The sequence below is a fragment of the Varroa destructor genome, unplaced genomic scaffold, assembly GCF_002443255.2.
Source record: "Varroa destructor unplaced genomic scaffold, Vdes_3.0 BEIS01000007.1, whole genome shotgun sequence".
Taxonomy (NCBI): Eukaryota; Metazoa; Arthropoda; class Arachnida; order Mesostigmata; family Varroidae; genus Varroa; species Varroa destructor.
This window is the reverse complement of record NW_019211460.1, coordinates 6,058,865-6,077,448: the sequence shown is the minus strand read 5'-3', so window position 1 is coordinate 6,077,448 and position 18,584 is coordinate 6,058,865. Positions and strand designations below refer to the sequence as shown.

The 18,584-nt window shown below is 39.4% G+C and overlaps 1 protein-coding gene across 1 annotated transcript; it reads right to left on the bottom strand.

The window, feature by feature from the left end:
• Positions 1–239: 239 nt before the first annotated feature.
• On the bottom strand, positions 240–18,430 carry LOC111254176 (uncharacterized). Its single transcript, XM_022814749.2, has 7 exons — positions 17,164–18,430; positions 12,109–13,976; positions 10,754–11,069; positions 8,896–9,150; positions 6,568–6,757; positions 3,977–6,086; positions 240–1,854 (listed from the first exon to the last, which is right to left on the bottom strand). Exons 1-7 carry the CDS (start codon positions 17,367–17,369, stop codon positions 1,520–1,522), a joined length of 5,280 nt encoding a protein of 1,759 aa, XP_022670484.1. The 5' UTR covers positions 17,370–18,430; the 3' UTR covers positions 240–1,519.
• Between the last annotated feature and the right edge of the window lie 154 nt (positions 18,431–18,584).

The window sequence follows — 18,584 nt, the reverse complement described above, 5'->3', positions numbered from 1 at the left end:
GCCACAATAACTAGTAAGAAGTGTTTACCACGTGTAACTGCCAACTACAATTCTTTATACGAAAATCAAGTTAACTGAGCGTATTTCACCGGAGTATCTACTATTCTGAGTTACTTGTCTAACGCTGCCGTTATTGTAAAATATGAAGCTACTCATTTGACATAGACTTTCAATTAAGCATATTTTAGCAGCAACGCTTTTATCACGTTCAATAATTGAGATTGAAGAGGCGCGGCACGTTATAAGACAACGGTAGCCTATTTTGTTTATTAAGAAACAGTATTCCCTTCATAAAATATTTTGATTTAAAATTTAAAAAAATTATCTTACTCTATGCTTATTTTTAACATACGGTTCAAGCGAAATAACTTACTGAAAACCCAATAAACTTTTATTATTATAAGTGCATAAACAATACACTTGATAATGACGTTCTCAAATCGAATTTTTCTTGACGCTACAAAAACGAAAGAAAATAACTGAGATGAGAGCGGAAATCGCACTAAACAACCATATAATGTGTAATTATGATATCCATATTAATAATATGCGATACTAAGAATAATCGAGTAAATGGCAACACATTGCTGTTGTTTTGTTGCAACTGATGTCCTTTTTTAGCTATGTGGCCATATACCTGTTTCCATAACAGTTTTTTTCTATACACAACATTATGTACAATGCACTATATTCACCTAAATGTCAGCAGCAGTTTTCTCGCCCCATGGAAAATGAAAAAATTTATGAATTTAGAAGCCATTCTCTTTAACCTTAAATTTATATACAAGTGTCTGTTTTTTGTTGGGTCTATACTGTACACATTCATACGAACGTTAATTATTTGGTTATCATTTCCGTGCAGCATTCATAACATTATAATCTCGCAGCACGCATTGTGCTGAAGTCATTGCTCATCATGTATAATGAGACCAGGCTTTTCATTTACGTACTGTAAGAGCTGGTTTAGCGAGGACTATTTCCCTTATCATATCTGCCAATTTTATCGCTCAAAATAAATGTACACACTTGTAAAGAAGAGTATGCTCTTGTATATCATTGTTACACGTTTCCCATTGGTCAATTAATCGGTGCAGCACCACAACGGATATTCCCATAGAACCATACACCAGTGCAGATTTCGCACTGATTACTGACACACGACTTATTTTACGACACACGGGTTCTTATTTAAACAACTGGTAAAATTTAACACTCACTAAAAATACTCCTGATAGTATCGTTGCCGAAAGTTTTGCCGATACAGTACGGCATAGAAGATTACACATTTCACATCCACGTATACACTGAGTTTGTGAGAGGCTCTGAAGGGCGAAGGATACGCTAAAATCTGTACACAACATTGAATTATAACTGATTATAAAAAACATTTTTAGAATATATTCAACACAACTTAAACCAGAACGACTGTTCTCTCAAGTATCGCGCATGTTTTGTCGGTGTATCCTACAGCCGTATTCTATTCCGCTCAATTCCAAAGTGTGTGGTGTGCAGATGTCTATTAATCTTTTACTGCAGTAGTGTCACTTGTTTCTGCTGATGGAGACGATGTCCCCGTTTCTATTGTAGTTATGCTACTTGCTTTAATTCCCGCCGTGGTGTCTTGTCGTTGAAGTTGAAGCTGTTGTTGGCAAGTAGCTGCAGTTCCGTCAACATAGCCGACTGAAGAAACGTTATCCAGTGATGAACGCGGGTCCGTGTTGCTGCTGTTAATGCAAAAAATGTTTCGTACCTTGGCACTAGGTGCGTATGATGCCAGGAGAGAAACATGCTTCTCGGCCTTCCAGTGATACAACAAACTCGTAAGCAGCTGTTTGCGCTGGGTCAGTATCTCACCTAAAAGTTGGCACAGGCATATTGATAATTAACACTCAAAACAGATACATTACAAAAATGTACATAACGGATGTCATCCTTCACAAAGATCCGGAAGTTTAGTTGCTTAAACACTTCAAAAAAAATTTAGTTGACTCTTGTTCTACAGTGTAACAAAAGTCTATGGTGACTGTGCGCATTCGAAAAATATTTCGTTTCCACTTCGTTAAATAAGTTAGATCACACGTTCAAACCTTTGAAGATTTAAAAATATATTCAACATAACATCAAATGTTTATTTAATACTACATATAATTATTTAACATTTAGCTATACAAGTTTGAGCCTGGATGATACCTCAAATTGATCGAGTAAGCTATTTTATTGGCATTATTATTACTACATTACATTACATATTACTATAACATTACTCATTTCAAAAGAATTCTAAATGTGCTGTACTGGAGAATGCTTTCCGGAGACTATGGTGCATGTATCCTATTGGCCTAAGTCTTAGACCGAAGAAAAATTGGGGCAGAAAATTCATGATTTATGAACAGATGTGAAGAAACTAAACTTCGGTGGAAACTAATATCAAAAAGATTACCACTGAACAACGTGTTCCCCTATATTTTCTCCCTATCATCATAATTAGAAGTTCAACATTGATTTACAATGTCTGAAAAATATGTGCTACGTCCTTGAAATACCTAAAAAAAACCTCCTTCAAAATAATTTCTTGATATATGCTAAAACTACCATAACGTTTACGTATCAAAATCAGCAACTCAGAACAACAGATTTCACACACAGCGAACGTCAAGATGAGAAACTCTGCTATATATGGTTTAGCAGAATTCCTATACGCTGAACAATGTTACGTTTCCATTATTAAAAGGCGCACTTCTTAGTCAAACACTTCTGACAACACAGTGATCTTATTATGCTATTGTTATTAATAAAGCGAGGAAGGCCAGAATTGAGCTATTACAATGAATACTTACTATTTATGGGAGAATATCCTTGAACTATTACAGTATTAACTAACAACTAAATTATCTCTTCACACAACTTTGGTATCTTTGTAGTAAACTTTTCAGTCTATCTTGTTATAGTGAGGCATATTGACAATGGTTTTCAATGGGACAATTTACAAGTACTCCGCTTTATTATGAACTGCTCGCTGGTGTTCGAATAGCACAGACCACTTTAGTTCATGTGTTCCAACAATAATTCTCAACCTAATGAAGTGGTGGCGATGCAGGCGAAAGCGTTTATTACATTGCTGTGTAATAACCGCTTTCGCCGCGATTTCTGCCGATAAGTTCTCATAACTTGCTGGGCTACCTTAGTGTTCTAGACCTTTGTTTTTTTTTTTGTTCGAGTAGGTCATGACCCCTTTATTAGCACTCCAGGACCACGGTTATCGAAAAAAACCTAAATAAATGGACAACGCAAAAACACCTAAATATACGTGTATATTTTCACGTAAAACCAACAAAACGCAAACAATAAAGAAGCAAGGAAAATAAAAATGAGATACTTATTTTTATCTCTCTATGAACTTATGTAGTGTTGTTACACTAATAATAATTATTTTTTGAAGTGTAGCGGCTCCCTATTAAAGAACTCTAAAGATTGCAACGATTAGAAATACGTAAGTATTTGTAAAAAAAGATATCGATAAAACAAAAATTTCGGTTTTCTTAAAATACGCTCTTTAATACCTTTTGTTTATTTTTTGACAGATTACCCTTATAAATTCGCAGTCTAATAAAACTGGCATATTTTTCTTATATCTTTTTAAAATAAACCGAGGCAATTTTTTGAACACAGCTGTATATTATTCCAGGGTATGTAGAAACATAATTTAATAATAAATTATGCTTCTACTAAATATGTAAAATATTTATAAATAATAAAAAATATATGTGTATAAAATTAATTTTAAAACATTAAAATTAGTTTTATTCCTCAAACTTCAAATGTACAATGATTTATAGAAATACTAAAATGTATAACGTGATAGCTATGCAGTGTCTACTACATTAACTGAAATTGTACTGACAATATAGTCTAACAAAGCTTTCATTCTGTCATCGATATTTTAGGATTCAAGCATTTTAATATCTACGTAACTCACCTTCGTTGGAAGCGAGCATCTGGGCAAGTTGCTTAAGAGTCTCATTGGCTTCATCTCTTTCTGCCTCTTCGAGCTGTCTTTGCACGTCTTCCTCGCTCCAGTAAACTTCAAAGTCCTTGGGTAGATCAGCCATTTGTACAAGCACCTTGCATCCGCGTAGCTCAACGTGACGCGCTCTAAGAGTCTCTTCCACAGTGCGTTTTGGTCCTCGCAGTTCATCACGTCCTTCCCAGGCTCCTTGGGGTACTTGACCGCTGCGGGCTATCTTATTAAACCGTTCGTGTGCTCCAACTAGAGAGCCACCTGACTCACCTCGAGTTCTTTTTCCACGGGTGCGCATTCTTGAAGTCCTTCGTCCAGTCCGCGCTCCATATTCTATATAACAGTTACTTCCAGCCGGCGGCAGATAGACGGAACCTTCGCTCTCGCTCTCATCCCCAGCCGGTGTGTGAATAAGAGCTGTGCGAGACCTATTAGTCCCCCTCACCGGATGCTCTACGCTCCTATGGTTACTAGTATTGTTGTTGTTATTGCTGCTGTTGTTGTCGGTTAGACTAGCCTCTTTGTGGGCATCACGGATTAATAAATCATTGATCTTGTTTTTTGGAAGGACTAATTCTATTGCGGCTTCACCCATGTTTGATGAGCCGTATGCCTTTTCCTTGCTGGAGTCATCGTCAATACTACTCGAAGGATCCGAGCCATCCTGGATAGACATTTTTTGTGGGTTAGTTCCCTCGAAGGTATCTGTTGTTCCAGGCGAGATAACCGATGAAGACAGATCTTCCTGAAATGCTCCTACCTTCAATGCTTTTTTCTTCAGCGCGAAGACAACATCAGAAGTGACCACATTTTCACACACGTTAATTTCGAGCTTCTTAACCTCTCGTGCAAAGATTCGCTTCGTTTTGCAGTCATCCTCGCTTGGGCTATTGGTTCTCGGTATATCCGACCCCATCTCTTCAGCCACGCCTACATTGAATAGGTTATCATTATTGGGCGAACCTTTATGTACTTCGTCCTTCATGTCTTCATCTAAAGCGCTGCCACTTTTCATTGAGGATGAGCAATTAACCATAACACTGTCCGCATCACCGTCTGCAAACCTATCTGCGTCTTTCTCCATTTTCACGTATTTTTCTTCCTTGGTTTCGTCTTGTTCCAATGGTTCGCCCTTGGCAGCTTTAGTCCACGAACACAATACACTCCCATTAACCTTTAAGTCAGCTAAGTTGTTTTGCGACTCCTGTAGGGTTTCCTTCAAGCTAACGTCGATTTCAATGTTCACCTCGGGGACCACCTTGCCACCTTCCTCTCCCTCAACTTTGATTGCCTCGCTATTTACTTGAGAGGTATTTGTGGTAACCCCATCAGTAGCATCAGCCAGTGAAGTAGTCCTGTTGGCTTGGTCCTTAGGAACAACCTGTTCTTCTGTTAATTCTCTATAGTGTCCATTAGTTTTAAAGTGACATTCCACAGTCTCTCCTTCGCTTTCTCGTTTGATATTCTCCGCTCTGACCGCCTGGGCCGTCCCTTGGCCTGGTTCGGGGCCACCACTGCGGCCCAACTGAAAAGTCCGCTCTCCACTGGAAACGAGGACACTAGTATTTTTGGAAACAACATTGTTGTTGTCACAACTCGATATCTTGTGACCTTTAAGACTATGCCCTTGCCCTTTATCAAGGGTATGAGGTCCTTCAACGCCTAGGTGACCTCCCAGTCCAAGACCGCCCAGGTCGTCATGCTTGAGAGCTGCATCGAGTGAAGCGAGATCAGCTGGGAGCCCGTCAGTTTCGCTCAACTTATCAATTTCCTCTGCAAGTGATTGGATATTGGATAATAGGTCGACCTCGGGTTCTGCTTCCTCATCGCCATTCATCATCTGCAATTGTTCGCTCACCAGGTGTTCGTTTAAAAAGGAGTCGTCTAAAGGTAAATTTAAACAACCACCTCCACCAGAACCGCCCTTCTGTCGGGAGTCATGGCTATGGTCAGAGCCTGGATGCGCCGTACGGCAACCCCCACCACCCACAGAATCTGCCCCTATAACTGGCACAATTTTAGGTAGTGTAACACCACTTAATAGTGCTGTTGTTGAACGCTTAACGCCCTGTAATATAAAAAAAAATACGGAGAGTTATACATGTTCTTGATATTATTTTATATATTATTTTATATATAAGTATTTTCAATTTCAAACCTTTCAATTTATGTAACGCCAATTCCACCGAATTCTACTGCAATGCCGTTTTTTTGGTACCATCATGACCACATGCACACTGACCAAAACCCGTTATAGGTTTCGACCTGCATAGGTCGTACTTTATTATGGCATTTAGGCGTTTTGTTGCACCTCCTCTTTGGGTAATGCTAGTTGAAGTCATGAAGCGTCGTAAAACTATAACAGAGCATTACAATTGAGTTAAAAAAAAATGAATTTAAATTTACCCTACAAACCGTAATAGTACATAAACACAAAAAGAAGGCCAGTGCTTCGGAAGAACTATTCTTGAAATCCTCAAAACTGTGCGGGTTCTAAAAAACATAAAAATTCGGACCAAATGTTACAATAATCAATGCGAGCAAATTACCTTTACAGGCGGTCGAGCTAGCTTGTTCAGGGCTCCTGTAAGAGAAGTTCGAGCAATTCCCTGTGTGAACTTCTCTCGTAGCTCATCATCCGGAGGATGATCATGGGATTCGTCCAACTGTTTAACTTCCAGGCCTGTCCCGCGTGCATTTAGCTGAAACGTAATGCGCGCGCTACACGATCCCATAGGCCTGTAATGTAGCACGAAACGATAGATAAATACGTGCAGTAGGCACACAGAACTATTTTCAGAGATAAGACGTAATGAACAGTAGTTGATTACGTTTTTGGCATAATGAAACAGAAGAACCACTTTTTAGTAATTATTATACAGCAGTGTAGGATATTTTTTGATATCTCGTTCATTGCAGCACACTAAACAGCTAAAGAACATCACGAATAATTTTGTGTAATGTGACAGAAACATAATACGAGTTTACAACTATTCCTACAAATCGACGGTTGTGATGGGCATATAGTTTACATTTTATAAAAACAAGTCTAAATTATGGGCTGAAGTAGATTAAAAGACTTGAAGAACATTTTTGAACTCAAATAATTCGGTCGCCGCTGACCAAAGAATGCCGGACTTAATGTTGTTAAAGGTTGTTTGAGCAGCACAGTATCGTCTGCTCGTTTTATAAATATGCAAACGTAACAGATGTTTAGAAAGGTAACTGTGAAAGCGTTAGGTTTAGCGGCCATCAAGGCTTCCTTTTGTGCAATATAGTTTTCTTGCATAAATATACATACTGTACTAAATGTCCCAAAACGTATAAAGTTTTATGAAAAAAAAATGTTACTTAACACACAAGTTATCCTTTATGATTTAAATTTATGTCAATCATCTTCTAAGATATTTTTGGAGAATTGTTTATTTTGCTTTAATTGCAAAGTATCTCTATAACCGTTTTACTAAATTATGTCGTTGAGCATGAAGCGTCACGAACAATCTCATATTGAAAAATTACGATATTTTATGACAATGTGACACTTTGCAAACCTTATGTTGGCATACAGAATGCACTTGTATTCTGTGAAATCTATACCCGTTAACGTAGATACTATCACTTGAGCTTTTAGCAGACAAGCTATAGTAAATTATGTAAAATCAGAAAATACGAATAGTTTGCAACTGGCTAACTACTACTAAAGCAATTGGCACTTTGAAATTGCAGTGGTGGAGACATTTCGATATATACATTTCGATATTCGGTAAAGATTCTACAAGTAGAAAAATAAGCTAAAAAAATTTGAATCTAAAAAATAAATCTCGTGAAGACATCCCGTAAAAATGAATAACAAAGAGTCCAGGGCGGTGATGACAGCCTACTGATCCTAAGGTGCATGTGTGTTAGCATTCAGATTTGGTGTAAGTAAAACTACCATACTTGTTCAGCTGGGTCAAACGAAGTAGTTAGAAAATTTGACAAACGAATGCCGCATGATCTGAGTGTAAAAAAACAGACAAACGCTTATACATCTTTGCTTTTACATTACAGCAATAAGTAATTTTTGCAGCGAATTTTGACTTGGGCTGAAATATTTGCAGGCAGTCATATTACCGACATAATACCGGCAGGACACAAACGTGAGGCAAATGTACAGCTGCCAAAATTTATGGTGCCCACTTGGTGGTCTAGTACAGATATTACCCACTGTGATTGAAATTCTGATTCGTTGACTTCGTATGCTGTCAACAATTAGAGGAGGTCATAAAAAAAATTTCGCATAAAGCCAAGACTGACAAACAGAAGTAGACGACTCCTGCTATAGGGCAACGCTCGACCTCACACCGTAAAAATCACGGTGACCAACATCTAAAAATTACAATTACAGGTTTTCCTTATCCACCATAACTACTAGGGACTGCCCCCCTACAAATTACTGTTTTTCCCAAAATCTCGACAACTTAATAAAAAGACCATACAAATCTCAACATGATGCCGAAACTGCTTTCGAGATATCATGAACCCTCGAACGCTAAATTTCTACAGTAGCAGACTAAATAAACTATTATCTAAATGGCAAAAGATCATAAAATATAATAGTGTACATTTCCATTGAAAAGGAAAAAACTAAGCCTGCAAAAAGTTAGAGATCGTTATTCATATTAAACGACCCATTGTATGTATTACAACCTTGAAAGCCATATGAATTTTAGTTTGGACGGGTTTGCTATGAATACTAAATGTATTACAAACCTGAAAAGACAAAACAATAATGATGTCCATGTATGTGTTTCACATCTTTAAATATTATAGTGTAAATTACTTGCCTCATTTCAATGCAGGTTGTTAATTTAAACTTCAAATATAACGCAACTTACACCTTGCTACTATTTGAGGTAGAATCATTGTTGTTCTGGTTGGTATCCATGGGAATGGGAGACTCTTGAATGGTGTGTCCATCGTCATCTTTTTTCTTCTTGACATAATTTGACACCATCGTGAGCTGCCTCGAGCGTACGCAACGGAACTTGAGTGCAAAGTATTTGATACCAGGATCCGCCGTAGCATTCGCAAATTGCTCTTTGAGTTTCTCCTTGCCCTCGATCCGCTTAAGTAACATCGAGCCGATTTTCCTGAAACCAAATTAATTGTAAAGAAAAACAATCTATGGGCAACTCGACATCTTGGACTTACGTATATACAGAGTGGATCGCCTTTTCTATTCTCCAGATTTTTGTTGGAGAGTAGAGGTGTCCAGACGTCGGGATTCAAACCTGGGCCACGCTACATAATCCTGAGAGAAATGGAACCCACATTACTACTGCATCTTCGCAATGGTAGACCTTTCTGATCTGTAACAGGCAGCGCTCCAGGGTTTTGGTCTCGCTTATACTACGGCTCGACACCGTAATGTTTACCCCACAAATAATTGAAAGCGCCATTGTTAGAATATTATTTTTATTTCTTTCACTAGTTATATTCATAGTTCTGTTCAGAATTGTTAGCATATTAGATGATACCTGTCATTCCCTATATCTCTCTGCGTAGAAGAAGGAAAAATAACCAAAAAAAAAGATATACCCTTTATAGAAGTCCTTTATGTGAATCAAGTGTCCAAAAACCAACACGCCTTAATTGATAACCCTTTAGAGAAAAATCATACCCGCGTAAATGGAAGACGAATTATTCACTAAGAGAACATGTGATTTTCGCATATATCGATGTTAGCATGATTCCAGTGTTATCAAGTTGGTGCACTTTCGAATAGCCCTCGCTGGCCTAGACCCCTCGATTTAACAGATTCTTATACTATGAGTAACTGATATCCTCAACATCAGGTTTTTCTGCACTCATGGGCGAACAGCAGGCCCTTGTCTCGGTCACTAAAATCTATCCTTTTGGAATACGTTCCAGTGGCCTATAGTTTACCCTTATTATGTCTAAAACACCTGATCTATAGAGTAGTTCTTATTGATTAACAAATGAAAAGTAATAGAATCGAATATCCGGTATGATCACGTAAGGCTCGTCTTTAATATTACACAAATGATATAAAAATCCGAAAACACTAGCAGCGCCGATGTTCTTCAGTCTAAGTCAAAAGCTGAATCGTACCTTAAGTTTATTTTTATAAATTCGAACTTTTTATCGAATTAGAAATTACAAATCTAAACTGAGTTTGCTACTGTAAGACTGTAAGTATAAGGAATCGAGCCTGAAATGCAGGAGATCAAGGCTTGTTTACTCCGTCAGAGAAAAGCACTCAAGGGCCACGGTCGCTTTTTTATAGGGCACGCCGAGTGATCAAAATATTACCTATTTTTCCAAATACACAGGAGTCACAGACTACCACTGGGCTGGCGTATTGCTCCATTCCACAGCTCAGCTATTTCAGAAAAGGCACGGTTTGATCAAGGCAATAGTTTTGCACCAGCTCGACGAACTCGCGCACATTTAAAGAACAAACCTAGTGATCTCAGTTTGACGACGCGATCCACAAGGACTGGCCTTCAATGATTACTTACTGCGTAAAAATACCACGCAACACCATATATAGCTATCCTACTTAAAGGACTGAAGCTAGATAAAATGCAAAATCTACTGATGTTACTAGTTTGTGGTATACAAGAAAAATAATTAAATTATGCGGCTTCACGTTCTTCGAGACAGAATAAGTTGGATGGCTAGTGCTTACCAAACGTTCACACAGAATTAAGTTTTTGGCCAAGCACTTACCGAAATTTAAAACCTTTCGGTGATGCGTAGTTCTCGACGGCTTGTTCCGCCAATTTGTAAGAGCAGTAGGTCTGGCCGAGATGAAGATGCGGCACGGCCTCTGTTCCTCCACTATTTCTGAGTTCGAGTGAAGTGGATCTTGTCGAATTTGTTTGGATTCTGTTTGTCCCAGTTGGCACGCCTCCGGCAACGGAGCCCTCGGACTCGGCTTTAGAGTGAGCAGAGTTCCGCGCGGAGGCCCCCACAGAGGATCCTGACGTGCCTCTTGGACCCGAATTCCCAAGAAGAGCTTCCAGTGTTGATGTGTTTCTTGGACCTATATAAAGTAACAGCAAAGAAAAAGACCCTTACACAGCTTATTCGCTCGCACATATTGGTAAATTGGAACGTTGATCCTTTTGAAAATCACCTTGAAGTAAAAGATCATACTTTTAATAGGTTTAAATACTGGTAAGGATCCACAATTTACTAATAACCGGATAATACTATTTATCATAGATATTCGAAAGCTTAATGCATGGATGGTTTACACATTTATATCTTATTAAAGCAAATTCTAGATTCTACCATAATAATAATTATAGGCCATATAGATCAAACCCAAATACTCCATAAGCTTAGTCCCTTCTGGTGTCATACAGACCGCAAAACCAAGTTTCATCTTCATATTGAAAACTCCCCCCTCTAGTATGAAAGATATTGCCAATCGCGTAGACTCATCTCATAAATGCCCTTTATCTCTGAAATTCCCAGTATTATAAGGTATTTATAATAATTCCCAGCATTATCAGATATTTATAATATGCAATGAGTGTCCTGCGACAGCTGAAATCTTGTAACATCAATGTCTTTACTGAACGTATCATGTCAGTAAAACAATGGAAATAAACTGTCATTTAAAACAAGCGTGCAATTATATAGCTGATATTAAAAACTGAAACTTTTGATACTGCTAGGTTTTAGCTAGAGATCGAACTCTAGACTTAATACCTGTGAGTCTGGTGCCCTGTCTACAACCGCTACGAACAGCTTATATGTAAATTACGGGTGCTATTGTAAAGCTGCTTCTTAAGAAACCTGTTTTCATTGCAACGAACAATTGTCACCATATGTGAAACCCAGTTTCCATCTCCTTATATTTAAGTGAGTTGTTTTTTCGTCGTACGGAAATTAAAACTTTTTGTCTATGCAAGTTTTCAGGAAAGGGATGTGGATACGACAGTTCACATCGCCAAATAACTACGAACACCTTTTACTAAGAAATATGAATCAACAAAAAGACCTACACTAAATCTACAAGCTATAAACGCGGTAACTATACGCATAACCTTAGCACCTGCTATAGTACTACGTACCGGCCTTCAGAGCAGGGACTTTTGATGTGAGATCTTTTAGATGTACTACTTGACGATTGCTGTTGTTTTGATGATGAGAATCGTTTACAGAGGCGCGAATCGTTCCTGGCGTAGTGGCCTTCTGTAATGAAGACGTTGGCTCTGTTGCAGGCAGCTGCTGTGTCTGCTGCTGCTGTAGACTGCATGCTTTACTTTTTTTCTTCCTGTTGGCATTAGTTGTAGTTGTCGGTGTCACCGTCGCGAGCGAGCCAATTTGCATCTGATTCGATCCAGTTGTAGTAGCTCCTTGTTGGTTATCACTGCTGCCGTCAAGCGCGTTATGAACAGCTGAGTGCTGTCGAGTTGCAACGTGCTGATACGACAGCTGAGGCTGGCTGAGGTCAGCATAGAGAAGACCCTGGTCACTCCCGCATGAATCTATTTCAACTAGGCTAGAAGGGTAACCTTGCTGCTGTTGCGATGCTGTTATTTGCACAACACTATGAGGTGTAAGCGGTGGTTGAGACATTGACGACGAACGACTATTTAGCTCTATCACCTGAGATGCTTGTCCGACAGTAAGAGGTTGCATTTCCTGATAATGGGGTTGCGATGTATGTGGGGGTTGCGACGAAGGAGGAGCTCCGTGTGCATGCCCTCTGGTTATAACATCTGTTGCAATCTGCCCGTAGTCACCAACATATGGAACCACCTGCTGGACCACTGATACTTGCTGAGTATGCTGTGGTGGAGGTGGTCCAGCTTGGTGTTGACTGTATACTTGTTGACGTTGCTGTTCTGAGCCGAATGGAGTATTAGCAGCAACCGGCCCGGATTCTTGCTGTTGTCCGACAACAACACTGGTTGGTGCTTGAGGTCCTGGCACATTTACTTGTTGAGCTAAATGGTGTTGCTGTGGAAGTCCAGACTGACTCGATTGCTGATTTTGCGGTGTCGACGACACATCAGGCTGCGGGTGATGTCCGGCCGGGAGGGTAGGTATCGACATTTGCTGTTGTTGGGAATGCTGAGGAGGCGGATGTTGTTGTGAAGGCACAGAATACAGCGGTTGTAATATCGCAGTCGTATGTTGAGGATTTTGTTGATGTTGTGGTGCTGGGTGGTACGATATAGGGGGGTGGTATTCCATCTGCTGGTATCCTCCCTGTGGATGAGAAGAGTACATATGTTCAGGAGGCGGACCTGATGTAGCATACTGTTGATGATGAACCTGCTGTTGCTGCCCACTAGGTTGGGGTGGTGGAGCTGGCGGCTGCTGTTGGCCCTGCTGTGGGCCTGTCGCCGTTGTTGCTTCCGACTGATACCCATGCTGAACAGTTATTGACTGCACAGCCTGCACCGGTTGCTGGAAACCACCGAGATGTCCGAATGATGGCAATGGGGGAAGACCTTGCAAATTTTGAGGATCCTGAGGACCTCCAGTCGTTGCTTGAGCTAGCTGCTGATTAGTGACTGGCACGTACCCCGTTGTTTGTAGTTCCGTATACTGCACACCACCGCCAGAGGGCTGATACGACGGTGGATGTTCCATAGGCTGGTATATCGACTGTCCTTGATCATAGTACATCTGCTGTTGCGGATGTATTGAAGCCATTATAGGAGTCATCTGTGGACTTTGCGCCGGAGGTGCTCCACTGCCGGTAGCGTCGCACCCAATCTGCGTCTGAGCTAGAGGTTGCCCAGGAGTGGCTGGTTGTGGATGTCCTGGAGGGGGTTGACTACTAACTGAGTTTTGATTTTGATGACTATTATTGGAAGGTGCAGGGGGTCCACACTCTTTGAGGTCCATCGCCACCACTTCCAATCGCTCGCCATCTTTCGTCACCCCTAACCGGATCCAGGTGCCACAATCACCGCCGGCCGCCTTCCTGCAAGCCACATAATTCGCAACTGAATACATGTACCTATGTTTTGCTAATAAGCCGCCGGGCGTACCAAATTATAGGACTCAAGTAAAATGAGTAGAATCAAGTGAGACTTTTCGCGTGTAACATTCAAGAACAGTTTTAATATATTTGTACCTTGTATGGTTATTACTACCTACGAAATAAGTTGCAATACTAGTAACGTTCAACCTATGTCTGTTCGAGAACTTCTTTCATTTCATTTGTTCATTTCAAACCAACTAGAACGTTCTATGAGTATTCGTGCTAATGAAGGAATTCATGGAACAACGGAGGGGAAGATACCATCATTGACTAATAATACATGGCTCACCAGCATACAGCTGCTTTAGTTAGCGCGTTTCCCTAGTACATTGCATATTGAAAATATGGAATTATTTAAGCAATACTACCATGCACTGGACGTTTTTATAAGATGAAGAGACGGGTAAGATATCAGTACGACAGACAAAAGGTAAGCACATAGCTTTTTGTAACATATAGAACATGCAAACTATGATTACTGAAATGGATTGAATTTGTTCTTATTTAAATAGAATATCGAATATTTTTTGCGATACGGCAGAGTGGTAATATCGTTTCCCGACTGGCAGGTAATGATATTACAGTTCCGCAATCCAAGAGTAGCGACAGTTCTCTCAGGTGGACCGCTTATGGGTCAGACCATTGGATATATGGTCAGAATGAAGTAATTGTAAAAATATGATAACAATAACATACAGCAGAAGCAAACAAATACATCATCGCAAACTAATACATACAACCCCGCAGTACACAGTTCTATGCACAGTTAATTGTTCCATGATTTCATGCTGACTTTTACCTGTCCTCATATGTAAATCGATATTCGAAATCATCTTGTGGTGGCGCTTCAAAAGTTATCAGAGAGGTCTTGCTGGGCTTAATTACCGTTTTTCAACAGACTCTATCCAGGGTGACCATAATAAAAGCTCCTGTATTTAATAGCCCTGTTCACTCATTTCTCCTTTTTATACATCCTTAATCATCATCTGCCAACGCTAATATCTTAACCAGCAATGGCCCTTATGGTTGCTGTTCACGATACGCATGGCAGAGGTGCATATTGCAAAGATGCACATTAGCCACCCACGTAACGCCGCTTCTTACAATTTCAGTACTAAGTCTCTCTTCTACATTGTGAATAATAATTGACCATTCTTTATGAGTCGTCACCTATCTTCCACTTTTTCTTGCTAGCTGTCAACATAGATACTAATCTTTTCAAAAAGTTTTAAAAAATAACGCTTAAGTTCATTTTGACCGGGTTTCTGCTCGGAAATATATGTTGCAATAATTCACATTGTTTTATTCCACTTTCCTACAGCAAGCAAATAAAGCAACTGCATCTACACGAGTACCGCTTAAACATTCGTTATTATATACGGGGAGGGTGGGGATTAAATGAGTAAAGAAATATGAGTAATTTATAAATATAATATAAATATATAAATAAAATTTACAAAAAGGTTCAAACCGAGATACATAGTTTTGCAGAAAATAGTTTCTCATTTCCATTTGAGTTGAGATCGCGACATTTTTGAGGATATTCGATAGTGAATTCACGTTACAGCAAGTTGAAACCAAGGACATCGTGGGAGTACCGGGCAATCTAGGGAAGCACTGCTTATTGGTTCAATCAAATAGCCAACCTCGAAGAGCAGAAATCGCTTCATAAATCACGTTTTCCATTTGGTTACCAATTTGGCGTGATATTATAAATTAATCACATATAGCTACATAGAAACACACGTATATAGCTGCACATTAAATACAAAATAAAGTTTTTATCGCTAGTGTACGTATTATTACACTGAAACGACAAGTAAAATTCTTTCACTTCAAATAAGATGTTTATCAAATGTTAATTAGTAATTTCAACGACAACCTTAAAGTGCGTACATCAATCGACGTTGAATAAGAGCTTTAAATGTAAAAATAATTAATCTGTAAAATATTTGTTTATAGAAACTAGTTATAATATACTTCTGTAAATTTCTAGTGCTGAATTGAACGTTTTCAGTGTTGCAGCACAGAAAAAATTCTGAAAATAAAACATACGTTCCTTCATAATGCAAACACGTATCGAAAATCTAGTTTTCGATTTCGAACTAAAGAAATTCGAAAAACTAGATTTTCGATACATGTTTGTTTCGAAGCTAGACAGAAGCTTAAGTTCTATTCTGTATTAGGTCAAAATATACTGATTGAACACCAAGTGAGTATTCATATTGGAAGGACAGGAGCATTTTATTACTAGCAGACAGTAAATAGGTGCCTCTAAAACAGTGTAGTAGTAACGTGCTTGTCTGCTAAACTTAAGGACGCGTGACATCCTTTAGGTTCGAAACCAGCCATGAACACACTGTTCTGTATTGGATACCAGTGATCTGAAACAATGTCTAACGACAGTACCGGATGTAAAAACTTGAAACATTTAGCTAGTAAAGGGTTATCTAACACGTTAAGAGTAGAGAATGAAACTAAATGCTTAGTATTTCCATCACTGTTTCCTAATAGATAATAAACATGTACAGACTTTTTAAATGCAGCCTTGTGTGTAGGCTAGTGTGTTACAATTAGGGCGAAAACATATCACTGCTAAAGCAAGAGTGCTTACTTTCATCAAGCAATCAACTTGCATATTCATAGTCTATTACGATTATTACACACTAATGCTAGTTTATGGATACAGAACGCAGAATTTTAACTTGCGAAAAAAACTCATTGGAAAACCTCAAAATTCGCCCTTTATAAAAAAAGATGGTATTTAAGATTATGCTTCGATAAGCAAGCTCAGTTACTACAATAACTTAGCACTAAACAATAGTAGTGCCGTCCACAGTATTGTAAAATGCATCGTATTATAAAATAATACGATATACATTATATAACTGTTCAAGCATCATATAATATTGTCGCATAACATCTCCGTAGAAACAGCAGCACCTAATGTCCAACGTTAAATTGTCAACTCAAAAGGCAAGTTGGATGGTAGATTTTTATTAAAAAATATATGCCTAACAGTTGCAGTAAGTGGTTATTCTAAAATCTGTTACTACGCACATGCATTTACGAGCTACACTGACGTAATAAGTAAGCGGTAGTAATAAAATGGTAGGTTGATACATACGACTCCTTTCGACTGCAGTTCATTTTCAACCGAAAATAACGCAGGCGTGGTTGCGGTGGTGGACACACATTATTTTGAGTGGCCCATTGAACAGTCTTCTGATAATGCTTGATGAAACGATGCCGGCTTGCTTCCTGAAACGCCAGCAGGGTTGACATAAACTCATCATACGAACTAAATTGCTGGCCCATTTGAAGGGTCGACATTTTCCGGCCGGATGAATTGATCCCCGAGTAGGACCGCAATGAACAAGTCGTCCTATAGGAACGATCTCCGAATTTTAGGGATTGTTAATAATGGTGCAAAAGTCGGTCATCAAGACTTGCCCAAGCATTCCATCGGGCGGAGGACAGTTCTGTCGCCGCGGGGGCTCGTCCACTTCACAAGGCATAGGATGATGGCTCCGCATCGGTTTCCAATTTGAAAACTGTGTAAGTTTATTTTCACAAACGACAACACGGGTCTGGTGGCTGTTTTCGGGAACACAAACGAATATAACTGTAGCACTAACAAGAACAACATCACAACTTAGCGAATACTACATTCGCTACAGTCGTCAATGCGATGTCTGACGATCGTCGACAAATTTACAACAACAAGAGCAACAACGCGCCGCCGGCGGCGTCAAACTGAAGCACACCATTAACTCATTTGCACTTGGTTCTATTGCACCACTCGAACTGATGTCGATTAATACCTCCAACAAAGTTCTTTACTCATATTTCATTGAGTAATTGATGAAACAAGGTATAACTTGATAAAAGTTATTCACTGCGCTGCTGACAATAGTGGCTTAGGGTGAAGCCCGCAGCAAGAAAGCTATAATCTTAATCGGGTCGCGTCCCCCTTCTGAGCAGACAGGGAATTGTTAACAGATATTCATAAGGTATTTTTCTGAGTAATCATCCGGTCCAATTCCTGCAACTAGAACTGCATTTGTATGGAAACCTAGGCCGCTGTCCACTATTGTCAGACACCCTCAGTCAACGAACTCCATAGCCAGCCCGTACGTCTTTCGTGAAAACTATTCCAGACTTCAAGCTTTCAGTTCACCTCGGGCACTAGAGGCGAGCCGCCATGTCTGTGATGGGTTTGTGTTGTTTTGAGTGCACCACGCATGCGCATTCGGCGATGCAAATAGAGAATATCGCTACTCGTCATTATAAAATTAACAAGAAATTAAAGCATATGCTGTGACTTTATATATAAAGTTTCGTAGATTCCGATATCCTTAGGAAAACACTTGACTAGGAAAGGCGGGAAGAGACTTAACTAAAGCTGAATAACTACATACAACAGAGTCCAGAGGCTAAAACAGCGGAATCAACCTCGGGTGGTGACTAGCGGCAAATTTGAATCCACAAATATCGGCTATGCCTGAGCTTCTTCTTTCATTGCATGCTTAATAATTTAAGAATCTA